Below are 15,442 nucleotides of genomic sequence, written 5' to 3' on the forward strand. Positions count from 1 at the left end.
TTTCTAAATCTTGTATTTCTATTGTTTTATTCCTTGGTCAAAAATGTCCCAGAAAGGGTTCTGGCTCTGTTCTTGTCCATAGTGTGGAAGAAAGATCCAGAGCTTCAACATCCACTCCAGATGTGTAGTTCGGGCTCACTGCAAGCATCATGGACTGATATCTCCACAAACCTGGAAGGGATGCCTGATCCAGCTCCACAATTACTATGAAACGGAAGTTGAGAGAGAGTTGCCGTCTGCGTATAGATAAGCTGATGCTGCGTGCTTTAGCAGATCCTTCTTGGCAGAAGTTGCATCTGGTTCTCCTCCTATTTCTCTCACCGCACCTTCACTCTCATGGTTCTTCCTCCACCCCCATCCCGCTCTCTGTAGGAGTTCCCCAGGGATCTGTCCTTGGGCCCCTTCTTTTTTCAATCTACACCTCTTCCCTGGGCTCACTGATCTCATCTCATGGTTTCCACTATCATCTTTATGCTGATGACACCCAGTTGTATATCTCCACACCAGACATCACCGTGGAGACCCAGACCAAGGTATCGGCCTGCTTGTCCGACATTGCTGCATGGATGTCCAACCGCCACCTGAAACTGAACATGTCCAAGACCGAGCTTATAGTCTTTCCACCAAAGCCCACCTCTCCTCTTCCTCCTCTCTCGATCTCAGTTGATAACACCTTCATCCTCCCCGTCTCATCTGCCCGCAACCTTGGAGTCATCTTCGACTCCTCCCTCTCATTCTCTGCGCATATCCAGCAGACAGCCAAGACCTGTCGCTTCTTCCTCTTTAACATCAGCAAAATTCGCCCCTTTCCTCTCTGAACACACCACCCGAACTCTCATCCACGCCCTCATTACCTCTCGCCTTGACTACTGCATCGTTCTCCTCACTGGCCTCCCACTTAGCCATCTATCCCCACTTCAATCCATTCAGAACTCTGCTGCTCGTCTTATATTCCGCCTGAACCGAAACACTCATATTACCACCCTCCTCAGGTCGCTTCACTGGCTTCCGATCAGATACCGCATACAGTTCAAGCTTCTCCTTCTCACCTACAAATGCACTCAGTCTGCAGCCCCTCGTTACCTCTCTACCCTCGTCTCACCTTACGGTTCAGCCCGAAACCTCCGCTCACAGGACAAATCCCTCCTCTCAGTACCCTTCTCCACCACCGCCAACTCCAGGCTCCGCCCATTCTGCCTCGCCTCACCCTATGCGTGGAATCAACTTCCTGAGGCCCTACGCCAAGCCCTCCCCCTACCCATCTTCAAATCCTTGCTCAAAGCCCACCTCTTCAATGTTGCCTTCGGCACCTAACCTGATACCTCTCAAGGAACCTAGACTGCTCCAATTTGACTGCCACTACTTGATTGTACATTTGTCCATTAGATTGTAAGCTCTCAGAGCGGGGACTTTCCTTCTATGTTATATTGTACAGCGCTGCGTAACCCTAATAGCGCTTTAGAAATGTCAAATAGTAGTAGTAGTAGAAGTTGCATCTCCCTCCCTGTGCACTGACTTGAGTCTAGCCTCAAAGGAGCAGTGCTGGGGATAGTCCAGATTGGCACAAAACTCTTTGGAGGCTTCCAAGCCTAAAATGCTATCTCCTGAACTGACACAGGCCTGAGACAAAGGCATCCTCAAAAGACACTAGCGCTGATAATCTCAAATGGCTTCTGCTATCCGCACCATCAAAGAGACTTCACGAGGACAGGAGTGCTGAGGAGTCTCATCCTGTTTCAGCAGTCAATCCAGTGTCCTCTCAGCAGAAATACACTAGTGCAGCAAGCTAACACAGACTGCTTCAGTACAAGATTATTTTGTACCTACAGCAGTGTCCATTGCGGGTGTTTTGGTCCCCAGTTGAGTTGCATTTCTCTGCTGCACAGTGGTCAACCTCGACATTAGTGTAACAGTGGTTGATGAATCTTCTCCATCTGTTTAGCTGTCTTCTCCCTGCAAAAGATGTGCAATGAATTTCTCAAGGATTGCTGTAAGGACCTGCAATCTTATCAAATAGCGACCTAGTGGAACGCCATCTCATTCCATAAGTGTTGCTCCTGCACAGAGAGAGACTCCGTCATCTCAAGATGCAATAGCCTTTGTCCACCCCACTGGAGATCATTGGCTACCCCTGTCTTTCCTGCTGTTGCATCTCTTGTAAAGTTCGCTGGAAGACTTATCTAGATACCGATTTTCTTCCTCTTGAATCCTCAGGAAGAGTTCCCTACAGGAATTTCCTCTGATCTATCCCCCTTTCCAATGTGAAATGAACTTCCTTATGAAGACCTCCCTTATCCAAAACAGAAACGGAGAAGATGAAGACCATATGGCCTATCCAGTCTTCCCGCCCATCCTTTCCATGTGTTATCCCTTCCTCTCTCTTAGAGATCCCGTGTACTTGTCCCAAGCTTTCTTGAATTCACATAATGTTCAGTGCATGACAAGAGAGGTTCCCTCCCTACCAGGGCCGCCGAGAGACTGAGCCGGGGCAGGGCAGCTGCCGCAACTGAGATGCCTTGGGGCTGGCGGGGATCCCAAGGCCCCACCAGCGGAAGAATCCAGCACTGCTCTTCACTCCATGCCTGCCCTGCCCCCGCGGCTGCCTTTTTTTTTCTTTTTTTTTTTCTCTCGTTGCACATTTTCGGTTTCAAAACTGAGCACGCGCCTGAGGGGAAAAAGCAGCCGCTCGGCATGGCGATAGAGGTCAGCAAAGAGCAAGTGCTGGAGGGGGGGGGCAGCACCTGAGTTTCCTCTCTCCTGCTCCTGTTGGGATGCGATCGCTCGGGGCCCGTCAGGAGCAGGAGAGAGAGAGACCTGGGCGCCGGCCCCGGGGAATTTTGCCTCTCTGCGGCCCTGCTTCCTACTACACAAGAAGAAGAACCATGTTCATTGTCTTTAGGGTCCTACCTAAAGTTCATGGAGGGCCCAGAAGCCACTGTAGCTATACCAATTTCTGGCTTCTTGTATGTGACGACCCCCGCAGAGCACACTTTTATGCACAGATCAGCTTTTTGGAGCTAGTATATTAAAAGAAATGTCTGTGTTTATTAAAATACTGTCCAACACAGTGATGATTCCATTGGCTAATTCACTTCTAAACTAGACTTGAATCCATTTATTTATGTTGATGTCACAATTTATATTCCATATAGAAAAGACTTGTCTGAAATCACCAATTTAATCAGGATAGGCCTGAGTACAATGGACGCTTGGGCTAACTCATTCCAATTGAAACTAAATACTGAGAAGACTCATTGCCTCGTTCTATCTTCTCAGCATAACAAGTATAAACCTACAACTTTAAATATCCCCAACTATTCACTCCCCATTTCGGATACCTTAAAACTAGTTGGCTTCACAATTGATCGGAACCTGACCCTGGAAACCCAAGTAAATTGTACCACAATGAAAATGTTCTACTCTATGTGGAAACTTAAACGTATTAAACCTTTTTTTCCCCAGATATGTTTTCCGTAAATTAATTCAATCGATGGTATTGAGCCATTTAGATTATTGCAACGGAATCTACGCAGGATGTAGAGATATAGTAGAATTGGAAAAGGTACAGCGAAGGGCGACGAAAATGATAGTGGGGATGGGACGACTTTCCTATGAAGAGAGGCTGAGAAGGCTAGGGCTTTTCAGCTTGGAGAAGAGACGGCTGAGGGGAGATATGATAGAAGTGTATAAAATAATGAGTGGAATGGATCGGGTGGATGTGAAGCGACTGTTCACGCTATCCAAAAATACTAGGACAAGAGGGCATGAGTTGAAGCTACAGTGTGGTAAATTTAAAACGAATCGGAGAAAATTTTTCTTCACCCAACGTGTAATTAGACTCTGGAATTCGTTGCCGGAGAACGTGGTTAGCTTGACGGAGTTTAAAAAGGGGTTAGATAGATTCCTAAAGGACAAGTCCATAGACCGCTATTAAATGGACTTGGAAAAATTCCGCATTTTTAGGTATAACTTGTCTGGAATGTTTTTACGTTTGGGGAGCGTGCCAGGTGCCCTTGACCTGGATTGGCCACTGTCGGTGACAGGATGCTGGGCTAGATGGACCTTTGGTCTTTCCCAGTATGGCACTACTTATGTACTTATGTACTTCAGACCGCCCAGAACACAGCAGCGAGACTGATTTTTGGTAAACCTAAATTCGAATCTGCCAAACCCCTTCGAGAAGGTCTACACTGGCTCCCCATTAAGGAACGCATTGCCTTCAAGGTTTGCACCTTGATTCACAGGATTATATATGGAGACGTTCCTGGATACATGCTTAATCTAATTGACCTTCCACCCAGAGACAGTTCCAGTTTTTCCCGATCCTACCTAAATTTACATTATCCAGACTGCAACGGCCTCAAATACAAGTCTACCTACGCATCCAGCTTCTCCTTCATAGGAACACAGTTATGGAATGCGCTACCTAAAATCTTAAAATTAACTCAGAACCACCTAAATTTCAGGAAATGACTGAAGACCACCCTGTTTAAGAAGGCCTACCTTCATGATTCAGCTTAATTTACCTCTTCCTGTTACAGCAAATGTCATGGGCCCTTACCTTTATTATTCACTCTTATTATCACTGTTGTTCTTTACGATACCTATACGTTTAATATTTTTTTAATACATTATTATGTTATTTAACTGAACTGTAGTTTGCCCTACGGTCTTGTAAGCCACATTGAGCCTACTATTGGTGGGAAAATGTGGGGTATAAATGTGTTAAATAAAATGCCATATTTATAATGCAGAAATGTTAAATTTATCTTTCCAGAATTTTCTCCAGTGCAAATGATTAACTGTTCCTTTGGTAGAGAGAGGTCACCCGGCCAGTCAGGTAAGACCTGTCTTGTCTCCCCTCACAGCACCCTTGTCTTATGCATCTTTGAGTCTGTCAGTCAGTCTCTCAAATGTTTCATTTTTAGAACCCATCGTTAGTCACAGGACAGCAGACGCTTCCACTTCCCCACCACACCGTCAGTTGAATACCGAGCCTCAGAGTTGTAAGTACCACGACGGACTTAGATGTACTTATCAGGTTTTTCTCTATGTTGTCAATGAAAACAGAGAGTTAATGTTCCTGTTCCTTGGTTTCTGTCCTTGTGTTGGCTTAAAAAGGATTGTTTTCCTTTTAGCTGTTTATTGTGCAGATAATTTTACAGTTGTCTGAGAAGTCCAAAAGATTCCTATTTGCCCCGGCTCTCCAGCCCCAGTTAAGCATCCCTGATGCCCTACTGCTCTGTTCAGGAGGTAATTCCTATCTCCTGGTCACAGTGTAACCTTAATTAAGTCGATTTAAGCTTTGGACTGATCAGCTTGTACAGCTAAATTGTCTTGGATAAGCTGAAGTGTGCTTGGGGGTAAAGTGTTATATTTACAGCCTGAGAAGAGGCAGAGGGTTTTAACCTGGCAGATCCAGAGAATGATAAAAGTAGTCCGCAAGCGAGCCTTCTCCGGACTAGCCCCCACACTCTGGAATGCACTGCCTTAAAACAAGACTATCTGTACTTCAGGAAGCAGGTGAAAGCTTGGCTCTTCAACCAAGCCTTTAATGGAAGAAGTAACTAACTTGTTAGTCTCACTCACACACACAAGGATTGACTCGGGCTGCACATACTGCAGCGGGACATGTTTATCCACTCCTACCCTAGCTGAGATAATATTTAACCCTCTCTCTGACCTCATGTGCACCTTTTGTTAAACTAGTCACCTTATTTTTTTAACGCCTCTTACCTATCTATATGTTACATTGTTGCTTTACCCTTCACGATCAATTAAAATGTTCTATTACGTATTGTGTTGACATTGCAAGTAGTATGCCAGACCATACTTTGTATTGTTGTTTGAATATTTTTACTGCTATAATTGCCTATTGCTGATGTTTGATCTAGTCCACCTTGAGTAAATAAACAAATCCAAATAAATAAATAATGGACAACGGGTGGATCACAGGAGATGACAGCATTGTCTTTGAATGTAGTTGTCATTTCTGTTGTCTGTGGCTTCTCATTATATAATGGCATCTCATTTATCCTGTGTATGAATGCCAGTCAGATGTGATGGCGCCATGGCCAAACCAGGCTACCAGATGAGCAGCTGGAGCATCTTGACGCTACAGAGTTGAGACCAGCTGATGGAAGCAAGAACTAGAAATGAAAGAAGCCAAAAATATTACGAAAGATTTCACTGCTGTGTTGCATCTTGTTCCTTCTTTAGACGAGCTACGAGTAAAAAAGGAGGAGGTAAAAGAAGACGAGGAAGAAGAATCGAATCTCAGTCTGTCAAGTACCACCCCAGCATGGGACATAACTTCATTGGGAGAGCAAGACCTGTCAAACCTGTCCTACCCGGGTGCGTAACGAGGGAGGGGCTGTGCTAGGGTAACCAGTGGTGGCACCTACTATTAGGCCACATGAGGCAGGGGCCTCAGGCAACACTCGTTTGGAGCAGCATCCACCCCTATGCACCCTACCCTTCCTTCCCCAAATTTAGCTTCTTTTCTTGCTTTCCAAAAGCCAGGGCGGCAGTGGTTCCCGCTGACCCCTTCTCTCTTAAGACCAGCCTCGCTGACGAACTTCCTGTTTCCTCGCAGGAGGGGCGGGCCGCAGTGGAGAGAAGGGCCCGGCAGCAGGTTAGCGTTTGGGAACCACTGTCGCCCTGACTTTTGGAAAGCCAGAAAAGAAGGTGAAGGAAGGGAGGAGATGTCAGAATAGGGGGGGGGGGGGGTGCGGCAGACCATCCCCTCACCTCAGGCGGCAAACTGTTTTGGCCGCCCCCTGAGGGTAATGCACCATCTTGCCTAGGTACATAATAACCAGAGTTATGGTAGGGTTACATCATCTCAGCCCGACATATAGTGGCAAACTACAGAACACAACAAATTAATGGACCATTTTGAACACTCTTACCCTTCCCTCCTTTTTCCCTGTATACCCTGTTCTTTTGATGCTTCCTGATCACTACACTATATTGTATTTGCATATTTACCAGATTGGCGATTGCCTCTACGGGTTGATGTAAGCCAAATTGAGCCTGCAAATAGGTGGGAAAATGTGGGGTACAAATGTGATAAATAAATGTATGAAAGAAGAGCTTCAATTGAGTGGTGCACCATCTTTTATTATTTTGATTTTATTAGATTTATCTTGCATCTTTCTAGTGACATCTCAAGTCATCTTGCACATTTTCAAGCATGTTAGTGTCTCAGACTTAATGCAGATTCCTTTTTCATTAGTAGAATTCCCTAGCAGTCGGCATAGCGGGGTTTAAAAAGGGTTTGGATGGCTTCCTAAAGGAAAAGTCCATAAGCCATTATTAAGATGGACTTGGGGAAAATCCACTGCTTATTTCTAGGATAAGCAGCATAAAATGTTTATTGTACTGTTTTGGGATCTTGCCAGGTACTTGTGACCTGGATTGGCCACTGTTAGAAACAGGATGCTGGGCTTGATGGACCTTTGGTGTGTCCCAGTGTAATACTTATGTAGTTATGTACTTGGGATTCTGAATGGAATGTTGCTACTCTTTGGGGTTCTACGTGGAATCTTGTTACTCTTTAGGATTCCGGAATCGTGCTATTCTTTGCAGTTCTACATAGAATGTTGCTACTCTTTGGGGATCTTGCCAGGTACTTGTGACCTGGATTGGCCACTGTTAGAAACAGGATGCTGGGCTTGATGGACCTTTGGTCTGTCCCAGTGTGGCAGCAGTTATGTACTTAAGTAAACAGCAAGTATTTACCCCTGACCAGTACACTGTCATTTGAATAGTGAGCCTCAGAATCTTAAATCCTGGCAGGTTTTGGAGGTGTTATGCTGGTTTCCTGCTGAGGACAGATTAACAATTTTAGGTCTTCATAGATCCTATATAATAATTTGCACCTCCGTCTGGATGCCTGGGTTCGTAACACACTTCTCATTACTCCGCCCTGGGGATGACGTCAGAGGTCAGACTAATGGGAAGTGAGAAGGACGCCCCCCTCCCTCCTTCCACTCCCCTCCGAGTTCAACACCCCCCCCCCCCCCCCCCCCTCCGAGTTCCACAGCCTCGCACCTCCCTCAACAGCCCTCCTTGCCTTCATGCCGGCCAACCAACGCTTCAAACTCATTTTACTAACCTGACTGAAGTTTTGTGACTGCAAAAGAAGCAGAGTAGAGCAGGCTCGCCTTCAGCCTTCTCCTTCAGCAAGGAGGGCTGTTGAGGGAGAAGAAGAGGGCGGGTTGGAACTTGGGCGGGGGGAAGCAGGTGGGGTTTGGGGCGTCACTGGACATGGAGGGGAGGGCAAGGGAGAGAGGAGAAATCGCTGGACATGGAGGGGAGGCCAGGGGAGAGAGGACAGTTGCTGGACATGGATGCAGGGGAGGGCAGGGCACAGAGGACACTTGCTGGACATGGATGGAGGGGAGGGCAGGGGAGAGAGGACAGTTGCTGGATTTGGATGGAGGGTAGGCCAGGGCAGAGAGGAGAGTTGCTGCACATGGATGCAGGTGAGGGCAGGGGACAGAGGAGAGTTGCTGTACACCACTTCCATTTCAACATTAAGGTTATTCTAATTATATTCAGCTCTATATTGGTGTATTTACTACGGCTTTTGCTGAATTTTTTGCATAGTAATATGCAGCCATTTTTTTGCTTTATAAGCAAAATGTCTCCCTCCTTTCAGTGCATGAGTGGATTGGCTCACGCACACATGAGAAAGGAGTGTGCTGACCAGACTCCTTGACTCCCTCTCCCTGTTCTCCAAAAATTTCTCTGGTGGCCAAATTGGGTGTCCAGTGTCCCAGACTACCCTTCCCTCTTACTCTGTAGAAATAGTCCCTGCTGGCCCAATTTGAAGCTTCATACACCATCACCTCGCAATAAAACACCCTAGTTATCCAAGTGTCTCTCCTCCAAAATGCCTGACCTCCCTCCGCCGCCCAGCACCTCTAAATTTTGCCCACTTGGCTTTTTACCTCTTGCATCGTTGTCTTCTAAAATGGAAGCAACTGTCTCCTAGCAGTATGTCCTGATGGACCACCATTTTGGACAGTGGTGGTGTTAGAAACAGGAGCCAGTGGGCATTGCTCGTACCTCCCAACATTTAGAGCTGGGGGGCAGGGTCCTTGAACCACGAGGAGGGTATGGTTGTTGGGTTGTTTTTTTTTTTTTTTTTGTGGGGTTGAGGGGAGGATAAGGATGAGGAGGTCCTTTGGGACACTCGGGGAGAGGTGGATAAGGGTCCTGGGGGTCCACTTTGGCTACCAGGGACTTTCTGTGGGTTTGGGAGGGGTCAAGGGGCTCTTGGGATGGGTCTACTTGGGTGGGTGGAGGGAGGGATTGAGGGGTCTGCAAGCCTACTTGGCCCACCAGAGACTGTTTGGAGGTTGCAAGGGTGGTGGATGGGGTGGTCCAAGGAGCTCATTTGGGCTGCTGGGGTTCCTGGATGATCTGAGGTGAGAATTTTATTCTCCGTGCCTGCTGCATTATCCTTTAGTGCTTTTACTGCTGAAGTGGAGGATTTGGTGCTCATGGAACAGTTTGGGATCTGTTGGACAGAAATAATTTGAACTGTTTGAGGACTGAGCCTTCAGTATAGATAACTTCCAAGCACTGTACTAAGAGCAGATGGTCAGCAATTTCATATACGGCTGTTAGGTCTAATAGTATGAGAAAGGGGTCGCTGTCTTTGTTTGCTCTTAGTTATGGCTAATAGTAAGTGTGGACGATAAACCTCCTCTATAAACTCCAATGCTTTGTAGTAGACCACTCTCTCCACTAGTTGGACAAGAAAGGAAGACCAGTAGATCAGACAGTAGTGATCAGCTAAGCTGGGGTGTGTGTTAGAGAGCTGCACGGGAACGGGGTTTGCGGGAATACCGCGGAACCCACGGGATTCTCGCAGGGATGGAAGCAGTTCCTGTGGGGTTCCCGTGGGGACGGAAGCAGTTCCTGTGGGGTTCCCGTGGAAGTGTAAGCTACACCTGCACCAGCCTCTCATCTACCGAGGACCAAGTTCTTTGAGTGCTGTCTCCTCCTCCTCCTCCTCTTCCTCCTTGCTTTAACAGCACAAATGTGGAAAATTTTCCATTAAGGAGGTGGTAGAGACACAAATGATGATGGAATTCAAAAAGGTGTGGGATGAACACAGAGGATCTCTAATTAGAAAATGGAAGTTATAAAAAACCTAACCTTAAATGGCTGCATGTGTGTGGATGTGTGAAGTAATGCTTAGATGGCGGCTCTAGCTGTGATTAACCAGGGCCAATACCGGGCAGACTTGTATGGTCTGTGTCTAATATGTGGAAGTCTGGTTTAGGATGGGCTGGAAAGGGCTTAGACAGCAACTTCAGTGGCTGGAACATAAGGACACTTCTGGACAATTTTTTACGATCTGTGTCCCACAAATGAGAAGATGCATAGACTGGAGTGGGCTTCAAGAACAGCTCCAGCAGTTGGAACATAAGGATAGGGCCAGATAGACTTCTATGGTCTATGTTCCAGAAACACAAAAGAAAGACCGTAATCAAATATATAATATCACACTCATTGATTTAATCATGAATTGATAATGAGTGTGACTATTGGGCAGGCTGGATGGACCATTCAGGTCTTTATTTGCTGTCACTTACTATGTTACAATTAATCCTCTTTGCTCCCCGGCTGATGAGCAGACCTCAGCTCTGACACAGGCATGAGCATCAGATGTCACCTGACCTACTGGCGCGTGCATGTGGTGACCTCTCAGCACACAGTACCAGTAAATCAGAGACAAATCTTACATGTACACATCAGAATGTTCCAAATTTTAGCTTCCATTCCTTCCTTGCCTACAGTGTTGTGTCTCAAATCCAGAGAGAGTGAGGGAGCTGACTGGAATTTTCTTTTACGTACCATTAAATTCTTGCGGGGACGGGTGGGGATGGGTTAAATTCTTGCAGGGACAGGTTGGGATGGGTTACATTTTTGCGGGGATGGATGGGGATGGGTAAGATCCCAGCAGGGACGAGCGGGGATGGAGAGTTTCCGTGCAACTCTCTAGTCAGTGTTTAGTTTCTTTAGGCTGAGGTTGATCACTGCTTTTTTTTTGATTGAGGAAGGCAGCAGCTAGATGGTGTTGCTTCCTCTGAGGATCCAATAATCCATCTGACCCAGACTTATAAAGACAAGAGTTGCATCTGGTACATAATGAGGAATGAGCTGCAGCAGGGTAACACATCTTAAATCCAGCACGTGACCCATAACATACAGTCGGGTAACATTCCAGCACAAAGCATTATGAGCCCCTCAGATAGGTGGGTGGGAACACTCAGCCTTCTGTCATCTTAACCATGAGTCTGTCGCTTGATCTAAAGTAATGTGGATTCCCTCTTCTTTTTCAGAGTACCCTATCAGTCAGGAAACAGCAGGTATTTCTCCTTTGTCAGCGTGCCATCGCTTAAAGACCGAACCACTGCTTTGTAAGTATCGCATACGTTAAGTTGTGTTCACAGTCTTCTGTCAAACCATATTTTCATGCCAGTGCTCTGATAGCCATCAGTTAGATTATGGGGGCAGTTTTAAAAATGTTCTCTTAGGCTTCCGCAGCTGGCGCCAAAATTCAAATTTGTGACTAATGGACTTTCCCAGCAAACTCGCCTCAAACCCCAGCCAGTCAGGTTTGAGAATCCGCTGTATATAAAGTCAAACTACAGACCTCGCAGCATACCTTGAAGAAAACCACAGCACGACGGCTGAAAAGTCGGTTCCACTAACTCGGATGCAGCAAGACCCAGACAACTGCAACAATCGATTTTAAAATTGTCCTCATTAGTTCACGGTAGCCTTTACTGTAGCTTTCATAATGGAAGGATGCATGAACTTTTGTACTTCTAACTTGTTGCAGGTACCAAGCGCCAATGGACTTTTGCACCTGCGTTTTCTATGGATACCCTTTCTAGGGAACACAGTATCCATAGAAGCAAAAGCGTAGTCTGTGCATTAACTTCCTATACCTGGAAATGCCACCTCTCATTGTAGATAAAAGTGCAGTCTTCTGGCTATATTGAAGGAGGAAAGTTCTCAGCCAATTTAATTAACTTTTTAATTCTTTCCAACCCAGTGGAAGTTCTAAAGAATTGTGCCAAAGGGGTTGAGAATGTCCGGGAGCAAAATAACTCTCCAGAAATTGAACAGAATGAGCTGAAAATTAGCATGGGGGGGGGGGGGGGGGGGGGGGGGGAAACTAGTAAAAGGACACATTTGAGTTCAAACATGGGCCCAAGTGGTCTAGGGATTCCAGAAAAATAAGCTCCCCAAAATATGGCCCAGCGCATTTCTATAGGAAAATTGTTCCAGCTGCAGTAGCATAGAGAACAGGGCGAGGGCAGTTATAAAAGGTGACAGTCCCTGCTCTTCCAAGCCCCCAAACTGCCCTCCAGGCCGAAAACAACCCACTGCCACATCTCTACGCAGATTTCCCCGACCTCCCGCCCACAACTGCCACACCTCTACGCAAACCTTCCCCCCCCCTGCAACTGCCGCACCTGTACGTGGACTGCCCCTCCCTTGCAACCGCCACACCTGTACATGAACTGCCCCTCCCTTGCAACCGCCACACCTGTACATGGACTGCCCCTCCCTTGCAACCGCCACACCTGTACGTGGACTGCCCCTCCCTTGCAACCGCCACACCTGTACGTGGACTGCCCCTCCCTTGCAACCGCCACACCTGTACGTGGACTGCCCCTCCCTTGCAACCGCCACACCTGTACGCGGACTGCCCCTCCCTTGCAACCGCCACACCTGTACGTGGACTGCCTCTCCCTTGCAACCGCCACACCTGTACGTGGACTGCCCCTCCCTTGCAACCGCCACACCTGTACGTGGACTGCCCCTCCCTTGCAACCGCCACACCTGTACGTGGACTGCCCCTCCCTTGCAACCGCCACACCTGTACGCGGACTGCCCCTCCCTTGCAACCGCCACACCTGTACGTGGACTGCCCCTCCCTTGCAACCGCCACACCTGTACGTGGACTGCCCCTCCCTTGCAACCGCCACACCTGTACGTGGACTGCCCCTCCCTTGCAACCGCCACACCTGTACGTGGACTGCCCCTCCCTTGCAACCGCCACACCTGTACGTGGACTGCCCCTCCCTTGCAACCGCCACACCTGTACGCGGACTGCCCCTCCCTTGCAACCGCCACACCTGTACGTGGACTGCCCCTCCCTTGCAACCGCCACACCTGTACGTGGACTGCCCCCCCCCTGCAACCGCCACACCTGTACGCGGACTGCCCCCCCCTCCCCCGCAACTGCCACTATAGTTAAGTGCTGCTGTTCTAAATTTAACATTGAAGGAAAGTTACATGCTGTCTTTTTTGTGAATAAGCAGCATTGCCTTTGTTATTTATTTATCACTAAGTTATTGATACCAGCGTAAGTTATTTGCTGATTGTTAACCCCAGAACTTGGTGTGAGGGTTTCTGAGGACTCTTCTCCTTTTAGTAAATGTGTAGATTATTGGGAAGCTTGATTGAAACTGGAGCGTCTATAGGTTCTTAGTATAGATTTTACTCCTCAAGTCCTCCTAACTCCCCTACAGACATAATACATGCTCAGCACATAAACACGCATGCAGACCCCAAGGATGCACACGGGTAACGTGAATTATTTCCTTAATTTTATTTTTGTTACATTTGTACCCTGCGCTTTCCCACTCATGGCAGGCTCAATACAGCTTACATGGGGCAATGGAGGCTTAAGTGACTTGCCCAGAGTCACAAGGAGCTGCCTGTGCCTGAAGTGGGACTTGAACTCAGTTCCCCAGGACCAAAGTCCACCACCCTAACCACTAGGCCACTCCTCCACTGTTGGTACTATTTGAGATTCTACATGGAATGTTGCTATTCCACTAGAAGTCGGCCCTTGCAGATCACCAATGTGGCCGCGCAGGCTTCTGCTTCTGCTTCTGTGAGTCTGACGTCCTGAACGTCAGACTCACAGAAACAGAAGCCTGCGCAGCCTTCTACATGGAATGTTGCTAGTGGAATAGCAACATTCCATGTAGAATCTCCAATAGTAGCAACAGAACCTCCAATAGTAGTAACATTCCATGTAGAATCTCCAATAGTAGCAACATTCCATGTAGAATCTCCAATAGTATCTATTTTATTTTTGTTACATTTGTACCCTGCGCTTTCCCACTCATGGCAGGCTCAATGCGGCTTACATGGGGCAATGGAGGGTTAAGTGACTTGCCCAGAGTCACAAGGAGCTGCCTGTGCCTGAAGTGGGAATCCAACTCAGTTCCTCAGTTCCCCAGGACCAAAGTCCACCACCCTAACCACTAGGCCACTAATTGTGGTGTGCAAACCACTTCAGAATCATTTTTCTTATTGGTTTGCTATGTGTATTGCCAAGTAACATCTGTTGTCATGAGCGGGACCAGATTAAGCCAGGGGTGTAGCTACCATTGAGTGAACCCAGCAAAAAAAAACCCATGGTAACCCATTGATAGGGGCTACTTGCTGTTGGACCGATGAAGGTTCAATTTTGGCATTTAAAAAATAAAATAAAAATACTGAGATAGGGGGCACATTACACTGCTTCTAACAGTGCTGTTGCTACACTGCTTCCCAATCTTGATTTTCATCGTTTCAGCCTCCCATGTGGCCAGGCAGCTAATAAAGCGCTCAAGCGCTTCACCTTGGGCTGCTACAGGGGTGAAATCTTGTAAAAGGAGCCATGATCTCACAGTTCATACCACAAGAATTTGGCCTTGCAGGAGCCCAAAGTAAAACACTTAAGCACTTCACTGGTTGCCCGGTTGTGTGTGGGTGGAGAAGAGGGGAAACGATGAAGACCAGGAGGTGACGGGGCAGGTGAACTGCCAGAGATAAGTGCTGCACTCACCTCCTCCCAGTTCCCAGATTATAAAAATGTTTTATAGGCCCTAAAGGAAGTGGGAGTGGGGGGCGGGTGTTTTCTACACTCTCCATTGCACTCTTCCTGCAGACCCATTTCAGACAATATTGCCACCACCTTAGAAGACTCTATGCAGCCAACACCCCCTCTCCTTGGTCTGTTAAATACACATGGTTTGTCTTGAATTATCCACAAGTGTCTCGCGTGGTGCATTTCCACACATCACACCACCACCGGATCTCCTGATCTGCACAACCACAGACTTTTCCCCCCACAACAGAGGCATACCACACTCCCTACTGTCTTAGGTACTGGCCTACATAACCCACATGCACTCCCTTCCCAGTCCTTGACTGGAGCTCTGCAGGGGATTCTCCTCTCCTTCAGTCCCCACTGACTAGGGAGAGATGCTATAGGGACCTATCTTCGTTTTTCTGGCCAGGACACTTTCAGTCCTAGCTACACCACCGGGTTAAGACATGGGCAAACTTTGCACATTGTGTCCGTGTTGGGGGGGCCCTGTGAGTTGTGCAGGACTCAGGCGGTTAGGAT

The 15,442-nt window shown here is 47.5% G+C and overlaps 1 protein-coding gene across 1 annotated transcript in view; it reads left to right on the forward strand.

Moving 5' to 3' along the window:
• LOC115461768 overlaps window positions 1–15,442 on the forward strand; it is a 50,604-nt gene that overhangs the window by 22,230 nt on the left and 12,932 nt on the right. Inside the window, exons 4-7 of the mRNA XM_030191813.1 lie at window positions 4,778–4,840; window positions 4,929–5,006; window positions 6,220–6,354; window positions 11,364–11,441. Coding sequence (XP_030047673.1) covers window positions 4,778–4,840; window positions 4,929–5,006; window positions 6,220–6,354; window positions 11,364–11,441 — 354 coding nt within the window. The remainder of the gene's footprint in view (window positions 1–4,777; window positions 4,841–4,928; window positions 5,007–6,219; window positions 6,355–11,363; window positions 11,442–15,442) is intronic.

The sequence above is a fragment of the Microcaecilia unicolor genome, chromosome 2, assembly GCF_901765095.1.
Source record: "Microcaecilia unicolor chromosome 2, aMicUni1.1, whole genome shotgun sequence".
NCBI classification, from domain to species: domain Eukaryota; kingdom Metazoa; phylum Chordata; class Amphibia; order Gymnophiona; family Siphonopidae; genus Microcaecilia; species Microcaecilia unicolor.